Source organism: Corapipo altera, unplaced genomic scaffold (genome assembly GCF_003945725.1).
Source record: "Corapipo altera isolate COAL_440 unplaced genomic scaffold, ASM394572v1 151, whole genome shotgun sequence".
Classification (NCBI taxonomy): domain Eukaryota; kingdom Metazoa; phylum Chordata; class Aves; order Passeriformes; family Pipridae; genus Corapipo; species Corapipo altera.
The window spans coordinates 272,816-281,999 of NW_020884976.1; the positions used below are offsets into that span (position 1 = coordinate 272,816).

General features: G+C 49.2%; 1 protein-coding gene across 4 annotated transcripts in view; it reads left to right on the forward strand.

Annotated features, from left to right (window-relative positions):
* AIFM3 (apoptosis inducing factor, mitochondria associated 3) overlaps positions 1-9,184 on the forward strand; it is a 53,231-nt gene that overhangs the window by 38,114 nt on the left and 5,933 nt on the right. For 2 of the 4 annotated variants that reach the window (XM_027665444.1, XM_027665445.1), the window contains exons 10-18: positions 387-478; positions 2,243-2,373; positions 4,105-4,220; positions 4,562-4,633; positions 4,961-5,024; positions 5,953-6,029; positions 6,838-6,955; positions 7,890-7,988; positions 8,545-9,170. In XM_027665444.1, the coding sequence (XP_027521245.1) occupies positions 387-478; positions 2,243-2,373; positions 4,105-4,220; positions 4,562-4,633; positions 4,961-5,024; positions 5,953-6,029; positions 6,838-6,955; positions 7,890-7,988; positions 8,545-8,873 (1,098 nt within the window). In that variant the 3' untranslated portion in view covers positions 8,874-9,170. Of the gene's footprint in view, positions 1-386; positions 479-2,242; positions 2,374-4,104; positions 4,221-4,561; positions 4,634-4,960; positions 5,025-5,952; positions 6,030-6,837; positions 6,956-7,889; positions 7,989-8,544; positions 9,171-9,184 lie in introns of those variants that run through there. The other 2 variants (XM_027665448.1, XM_027665447.1) reach the window with 1 other exon arrangement.

A 9,184-nucleotide genomic window follows, 5' to 3' on the forward strand; every position in this document is an offset into this window, starting at 1 on the left:
TGGGTGTGACTATGATGTGGCCATAACTTCTTACCTGCCATTTGCCAGCACCCTCACATGGATCTGGGGTGGCCAGTTGCCCTCTGATTAGGATAATCAGCCTTCAAGCAGAGGAGACAGTGGCTTAAACATTTCTCCCCATTATCTTATTTATATTGGGAGATCTTCAAGGATCTGTGAAAAGGTAACGAGGAATATTTAAGGTCTGGATTGGCCAAGCTGTGGCCTGGGGGGACTAAAACAAACAGACTAAAACCAACCAACTAATCAACCAAAACTAATAAACTAACATGGAGGACTAAAACCTGACAGATGAATTGATTGGACTGGGAACTCAGTTAACGTCTGGGATTTCATCCCTTAACATTATTTAAGAATGATTTCAGGTTGCGGCTGTGGATATCAAGAGCAAGATAGCCGTGTTCAAAGATGGGTTTAAGATGGAATACAACAAGCTGCTGATAGCGACTGGAAACATGTAAGCTACAGACAAAAATCTTAAAGATCAAGAGAAACTGTTTTATCTGAGAATGTGAAGAGATTTTGCCTGGGGATAAGGAGTGAAATATGGCAGGTAAATTCAGACACTGAATTTGTTTAGAAGAGTGTTTGTGGAAAAGTCAAGGAACACCAAAGATATTGGATATATCTGTATGTATCTGCATCTACACCTATCTCTATATCTCTATATCTCTATATCTCTATATCATCATCTATTTCATATATATATATATATATATATATACATCATATTTTATAAAATTATAGAATCAGAGAATGGTTTGGCTTGGAAAGCAACTTAAAACTCATCTGGTTCCAACCCCCTGCCATGGGCAAGGACACCTTCCACTAGACCAGGTTGCTCCAAGCCCCATCCAGCCTGTCCTTGAACACTTCCAGGGATGGTGGCCCTAGGACCTTGAACGTATTTTCTTTAACAAAACCCTCCAAAGTGGAAGTATTCTATTTTTTTTTTAGAGGTAATTTTTGCCATGTTGCTCTTTTTACTCTTCAGTAACACTCAACCCTAACATCCCTCTGAATTTCATCTTTCATTTCCTGCCAACCTTTAAGATCTTTCTCAGCAATTAAAGCTTAACACTTCACTGTTGCAGCCCTAATAAGGTGTTGCTGCCGCCCAAGCCTAACAGCTTTGGGAGCCTTGCCCCCAGCATGGGAGTTTTCAGGACTGAACCTTGTCCAGCCATAGGAAAGGTGGTATTGATGTGCTGGGATGCCAGGCATCGCCCCAGACTGGCATTGTCCCTTGCACCCTGAAAGTAGCAGGTCAGTTTGTTTTCAATAGGAGGTTTGTCCAAATTGGCAATTCAAGGTGAAAATAAGGCATCCTGGCTGCCCTTCCTTGTGCTCCTTATACCAAGCTGTAAAACAAAGAATGAGAAATGCAGTCCCTGCATAATTTATCATCTGAGGAAGGGATGCTGCGGAACAGCCGGAGCAGCAACTCGCATTGAAAGCCAGTGTGCTGCCAGTCACAGCAACAGCCCCACTAGGTGTGAATGGGTGGCATTGGGGTGTACAGTGCTGCAGCCAAAATGCCACGTACACCAGAAACTGAATTAGGTTCAAAAGAGGGTTAATCCTTTGGCAGTAATTTCAAAATCCTCATACACAGGCTGCAGGTACACTGGGTAAATGTTTTTTAAGGGTACCTAAATTTTTTAGGATCATCTGTCCCGTTTTCAGATGTGAGTCAGGCAGGGGTCAGATACTTAAAAATAGATAGGTTCCAGTAAGTGTCTGGAGAGGGCATGATTAAGCTGATACAGCATCAGCAATGTGCCCACAGGAATGGAGAGTGCAGCCTGCATCTTCAGAGCCTTATCAAACTTTCAGTATCTGGCTCCAAAGCACTGCTGGAGGACAGAGTGAGTTTTCTGTGTCCCATTAAGCTTCTGAAAATGTTAGGACATGCCAGTGGTTTAGTGCAGGTTTGTAAAGCTGTGCCTGTCCTGTGCTGTGCTGCATTGCCCCAGGAAGGTGCTCCCCCGGCCCCGTGGGTACACAGTGGGGTCTGGGGTGGCTGTCCAGCATCCCCTGCTCGACCGTTGTCCACCAGCATTTTTGTTATTCCGTGTTATGTCTCCGACCCAGAGAAAGGTGAAAAAAGGAGAGTCTGGGATGCTGCTGGAGCCCCAGAAGGGTGCCTGCTGTCCTAATTGGGCACTGCAGCCACCATGGGGTCGAGAAAAGCAGTTGTAGCACCCTCAGTGTTTTTCAGGCCCAAAGCTCTCAGCTGCAAAGGCAAGGAGATGGAAAATGTTTTCAACATCCGGACACCCGAAGATGCCAACCGTGTGGTAAAGCTGGCCACGAGCAAGAACGTGGTTATCGTGGGAGCATCCTTCCTGGGTGAGTGCTCGTGCGGGCGGTGTCTGCTTCCCAGCTCTCCGCCTTTCCTGCAGATGATCCCAAACCCTTTCCCAGTTTGTTACTACCCAGTTAGCGATAACCCCCACTCCCAAACTGAACCTGGGGTAGTCCAACCTCCCCCCCTGGGTGCATGTGAGGACATCTCTGAAGAAATTGATTTTCTGAAGAGGCTGGGTTTGTATAGGCACAGATATTGCTGTCCCAGACTGAAAAGTACATGGCAAGGCCAGTACTACTGCTCAGGTGGGTTCAAATCTGGTGTGTCTAGATTTGGCTTCAGTCGGGAGAGTCTTGTTGGTGAGTGGGGGCCTGTGGGTTTATTTCTCTTTTACATTTTAGCGGAGCAGTGAATTTTTGAAATACAGTTTCTTTGATGGTCCTTCTTTATGGTTGACATGGTTCTAACAAAATAATAGTGGGCTCTGCAAGCCTTAAGCATAAATGTTTATTAGTGAGGGAATTTATTATGAAATTTTCATTATTTGGGGTTTTTTTCTTTTATAAAAGATAAACCTGTTTTAATGCTTTGATCAATATGATCTACAGAAAAGCATGTGGTGTGGGAAGCCAGTTGCAAACTGCAGGTCATCAAAAAGATTAATTTCCATAAAAAACCACCATAGATAGAAAATGTCTTGGTGGAGGTTCCCATGCAATTCCTAGCAGTAAAATTCTCCCATTCTGATCAGAGAAGACAGTGACTTCCAAGAGCTTTTTTCAGACTGCAGCTGAGAGTCCCAGCTGTAGGAGAAAGGCCTCCATTGATTGAGGTCCATTGTTGCATGTGCTATGGCTTCCCAGGTGTAGAGGGTTGACCCTGGCTGGGTGCCAGGTACAGCCACTCTTTCACTCCCTTCTGCAACTGGACAGAGGAGAGAAAAAAACAGCAAAGGATTCATGAGTTAAGAGCTGGGAGATGTCACTCTGATCACCATCATGGGCAAAACAGACTCAAAGTGGGGATATTAATTGAATTTATTACTAACAGGGTCAGATCAAAAGAGTGAGAAGTAAAATAATCTTAAAAAACACCTTTCCCCCACCCCTTCTTCCTTCCATGTTCTCCCTCCTCCCCCCCGATGCTCCCCCATGGCTGCAGGGGCACAGCTGCCCCACCCTGCTCTGCACCACGGGCTGCAGGGCCTCAGCTCTGGCACCCGGAGCACCTCCTGCCCTTCTGCACTGCCCTTGGGGTCTGCATTGCTGTTCCCATGTTCTCACTCCGCTCTTCCCTGGCTGGAATTCTTTCTGCGCAATAGCTTTCTGTTCTTAAATATGTTATCCCAGAGGCATTACTATCACTCCTGATTGGCTCGGCCTTGGCCAGCGGCAGGAAGCCCGTCCTGGAGTTGGCTGCAATTGGCTTCATCATGGACAGGGGAAGCTTCTGGCAGCTTCTGACAGAAGCCACCCCTGTAGCCCCGCTGCTACCAAACCTAGCCATAGAAACCCACTACACCAGGGCACTTTGGAGCTTCATCATGACCGGTTCCTCCCTTTGATCTTCAAAATCTACATTGAAGAATACCCGAATTGGTGTGGCCCCTTGCATGACCAGGTCTAGTGCCTCCCCAGTTCTCCCAGTAGCGCAGCTCCAACCTTCCCAGTCAGTGTGGGTGAGGCAGCTCCTCTGCTGCAGTGAGTTCCAGGGATGCAGGACAGTGCTGGGGTGGTTCCCACAGCCAACTCAGACCTGCTTCCGTTCCCCAGGGATGGAGGTGGCTGCCTACCTCGCAGAGAGGGCCCACTCGGTGTCCCTGGTGGAGCTGGAAGAAGTCCCCTTCAAGAAGTTCTTTGGGGAGAGGGTTGGCCGTGCTGTCATGAAGGTGACCTCTCTTTTCCATCTGGAGGGGAGGGTTGGTAACAGAGTGGGTTCTGCTTGTATCACTTATTGCACTAATTAATTTACTTAATGTTTATTGACAAAGCTGTGATGGCAGCAGTCAGTAGACAGAGCGGGCTGTGTCTTCCCTCTCATGGTCCATGTGCTGTAGATCACCTTCTTCTGGACTTGTGTTGGAGGGGTGGGGGTGCCAACTCCCTTTGCAGCACGGGTCAAGGCGAGCACAGGGGATGGACAGGGCAGTGCTGGGGGCACAGGGACACCACGACTAGGGGTGGTTCAGGGTTCTGATGTCCCCTGCTTTGTCCCTTGTCCCCCCTCCAGATGTTCGAGAGCAACAGAGTGAAGTTCTACATGCAGACAGAAGTGTCAGAGCTGCGGGAGCAGGAGGGGAAGGTAGGGTGTGGGCAGGGGCTCCCCGGCAGCACTGCTGTGGCATCCCCCAGGGCTGCTGTTCTATTCCCTGCTGGGACTTTGCTCTCCCCTCTTTCCTAGTCCCTGAAATTCGTATTCCTGGGTTTAGTCCCCAAGAGCAAAAGTGCACCAGTGTGGTGTGTGAGGTGGCTTCATTGCTCCCACCCTCCTCCTGTTGCTTTTCTAACATTTATGGTCAGCTTGCATGTCACAAAGGAGGCGAGCTGCCAGCTTGGCTTCCTGCTGCTGCAGAGGGTGTTTTGTCCCTAAAATAACTGTGATGCCCCCCCCACCTCGTGTCTCCTGCAGCTCAAGGAGGTTGTGCTGAAGAGTGGGAAGGTCCTGCGTGCCGACGTGTGTGTTGTTGGTGTTGGTAAGGGGTTGTGTGGTGCTCAGCTGGGGGCTCGTGGGCTCTCTTCGGTGCCGGAGAAGCTGGAGGGGATGTGGCAGCAAGGGCTCCTTGGGGCCAGGTAGCCAGGGGTGCTGGCAGTGATAGGCCAGCCCTGCTTGGCTGCCACACATGAATCTGAGTAACTAAAAAATGCTTTTCTAGAGCCTCTATCACAAAATGTATTTGGGAAATAGTAGTGCATTTGGGTTTTCCAGAAAAAAAAAATTCAAAGCAATTTCATCACCTCAAGTTGTTTTTTATTAAAGCTTCCCCAAACTCAGTTTTTTAAAATTGGTTTTATTTGCTGCTGCCAGCAACAAAAAATGTACCCTGTATTATAAAATAAAAGAATACCCCATTATTATAAAATCAAAGAAAATACCCCACAGAAGAGGGTATTTTTCTCCTTTACATTTGGGGAGGGGAAAAAATTCCTTTCCTGCCATCTCTGTAATTTTTCAAAATGCTGTGGACTGGAAGAATCACAGAATTAGTTTCATTCTGATTTGTGAAGGCTGGAGAGAAAAAAAGATTAAAAAAGGAAAAGGAAGGGTGAAGCAAAGGTACAGACTGGGGGGAGGCCAAGGAGCCCTGGCTGGAAAATCAAAGGTTCCCTTTTAAATATAATTTTTTTTCAAAATAAAAGAGAATTACATTGAAAATTACCTCCAAGTACTAGAAAAGGGTGATGGGCAGATTACAATGATGGCTTAGGGAAGGATAGGGATCCTGGGAGGCAGAGGCTGATGCAGTGGGGTCTCCATAGGGTGCCTGGCCCTGCTCTCAGGGCAGCCATTGCCTTTCCCTGGGCAGACTGACTGTCCTGGCACAAGGGGATCTGCTGGTCTTGGGGTCAGCCCCCCAGGGCTGTGGGACACACAGATACTGCAGCCTTTGCCTTCTCCCACAGGTGCAGTTCCAGCAACGGGCTTCCTCAAGCAGAGTGGCATCAATATCGACTCCAAGGGCTTCATTGTGGTCAACAAGGTGAGCCCAGGGGCAGCCCCTGTGGGAGGGAGAGCAGGAGGAGGTGGGTCACCTCTCCTCACAGAAGAGCTTCCCGGGGACTCCAAACTGTTGCCATAAGTGCTTTTCATGGCTTTTTATCTGTCAAGATTGGCAGAATTGGAATTTTGGAATTCTGCGGGTTGGCCTGTGCAGGGCCAGGAATTGGACTCGATGATCTTTGGAGGTCCCTTCCATCTCAGGATGTTCTATGAGATGCTGAGATTCTGGGAGCATCATCAGGAGCACCTGGGACTGCCCGTGCAAGTGTGGGATTTGCAAACCCCAGCCCTGAATGCTCTGGCTTGGATCTGGTTCTGAGCTGCCCTGGAATGGTGTGAATATTCTGGGGGGAAAGAAATTGAGAAAGATCCATCTTTCCAGGTATCCACTGCGGTGGAGCGGTGCTCGTGCTGATGGGTGGTGTGTGCCATGAGCAAGGAGCATTGTCAGGGAGGTGGGGCTCTGTGCCACCCACCCTGTGCTTATTGCTCATCCGTGTGATGAGCCCTGCAAACACTGACAGACGCCAGACTTCTAAGAGGGGCTCCAGGACCCCAGTCCCTGTCTCTTTTTACTGGATAACCCACTGGAAAAGGGATACTGTAGGTCCCTGCCCATGTGTTCTCCTTTGAAAGTGAAGAAGGTTGAATGAAATCCCATGTGGGGGTCTCACAGCCAAGCAGAGGTTGTCTGTGTGTTCCTGGGGACATGGCAGCTCTGTAGCAGTTCTCTGTTTCTGTTTGTGTGTGGTGCAAACCCCACTAATGCACACCTCTGTTCCCTGCAGATGATGCAGACCAACATCCCCGGGGTCTTTGCTGCTGGAGACGCTGTCACGTTTCCGTTGGCCTTGAGGAATAACAAGAAGGTGAACGTCCCCCACTGGCAGATGGCCCACATGCATGGTAGGTACTTAGCAGAAAAGAGACTTTTGCAGATTCCTGGGAAAATTCCAAACCCTCTAAGGAGAGAATGAGATAACTGTCAACAGGGAAACTGGGTGATTGTATTGAACATTTTGAAGCATGTATATTTTATCCTGCCCAATATGCCTCATCTGTCAGCATTTGTGCCAAGCTTTGCCTAACAGTGCCTCGTCACAAGCGCAGAGGTGCCGAGGGACAGGCTTTTCCATATGCCCTCTGCTTCCTGGCATCTGCATTGCTGCAGGAGCCTGCTCGCCTCCTTGCCTGGGGGCGCTTAGTGGCTCAAATCCTAAAGTCAGCCCGGGCTCAGATTTCCAGCTGGGCTGCCCACACTGCCAGGCTGACCCAGGAGCACGTTGCAGAACTCGAATCTTTGTCCCCTTCACATCAGCCTGAAATCCCTGGTGTGATCAGCTGCCCTCATGGCCACAGTCCCGTGAGAAGGTTTCCCTCTGGGTGGGTGCCCTGGGTGAGAGGTTTTGGAACCACAAGTCAACCTTTGGACACAGCCCCCGGGTCCAGACACGCCCCTGCAGCAGGGACCATGTCCCAACAGTCACCGTGCCTCCAGGGGTTTGTCCATCCCATCCCTGTCTGGGTGGGAGCTCAGCATGCTCTCAGCCCTGTCACTGTTCCAGAAGCTGGGGGAAAACAGTCTCATGGGCATATTGCTCCTGCCAGTGGAGGTGACGAGTAGGAGCTGCACCATGGGAAGGAGTCCATGCCCATCCTCGGACGATGTCGTATGCTTTCTGCTTGGTCTTTGTTGCTTTGTGGCGTGTTTTCAGCAGCAGTTCTTGGTTTCCCTGTGCTCTGTGACTGGGGATGTTGATGCTGTGCTGTGACTTGAAGGCAGACCATGATGCTTGCCCTGGTGTGGGAATTCCTCAATCCTGCTGCTGCTGTCTTCCAGGCCGTATTGCTGCACTGAACATGCTGGCCCATGGCACAGAGATCAGCACCGTCCCATATTTGTGGACTGCTATGTTTGGGAAGAGCATCCGGTATGCAGGTAAGGGGTTCCTGAGGCTGCTGTGGCATTTGTGCTGGTGGAGGTGTCCTGGCATAGAGGAGCCACAGCCATGTCCCTTCCTGTGGACCCTCCACACCGACTTGTGCCACAGGTCTGCTTCCCTGCCTGGCTTCTTAGGGGTTTGGTGTCTTCTCTGAAACCTGTCTGTCGTGAAGTGCACTTCTCTAAACGTGATGGAGGGTTGATTTAGATTAGATAATGGGAAGAAATTCTTCCCTGTGAGGATGGTGAGACCCTGGCACAGGTTGTCCCATCCCTGGAAGTGTTCCAGGCCAGGTTGGATGGGGCTTGGAGCAACCTGGTTTAGTGGAAGGTGTTCCTGCCCATGGCAAGGGGTTTGAACAAGGTGGTCTTTAAGGCCCCTTCCAACCCAAACCATCCTGTGATTTTGTTATTTTTGGTACCCACATCTTCCTGTGCTGATCTCTTGGTCATCACAGGACGTTCTTTGTGTAGCTCTGGAGTGAAACACCCTGTCTTAGAGCTGGATACGGAGGAATTGTTGCTGAATCCACTCTTCTTCTCTGCTTTGCAGGCCATGCGGAAGGATTCGATGATGTTGTCATTCAGGGAGATTTAGATGAACTGAAGTTTGTGGCATTTTATACCAAGTACGTGTTTCTCTTTTCCGTCTTTCTACACAGGCATTCATCTGAGATTGCTCTGCTAGACTGGAAAATAGTTTTACTAGAGCTTCTGTCAGTTGGTTTTGTTCATCTCTGGGCACTGAGCTTGTGGGACACTAATAAAAGGCCCTGGAGAAATGATGTGCTGATCGTAGAACAAGTTAAATTGGTCTTTGGACCTGGCATCTCTGCCAGATGTAAGCCCTTTGTCTGTTCACATAATCTGGGGAGCAGATGATGGCTTTTAGTGGCAATGCCTATCAAAGATTTCCTTCCCATCTCATCACCATGTTAATGGTTTGTGACCAGGGCTGGACTGGGCGCTCAGGCATCACCAATTCTGATTCTGGTTTGACAGACTGAGCTCAAAAACCTTTTCTGTCTATAACAAGCTGTGAACATTTGCAACAGCTCAGGAACTTTGTTACACTTGTAGTGAAGCCCACCTCTCCCCTTGGCTGGGACCCTACCTGGGAATGCATTCCGGAGACGTGTTGATAGCTGGGATGTGTTGTCTCATCTGTTTTGGAGCCGTGTTGGGTGTTTAGA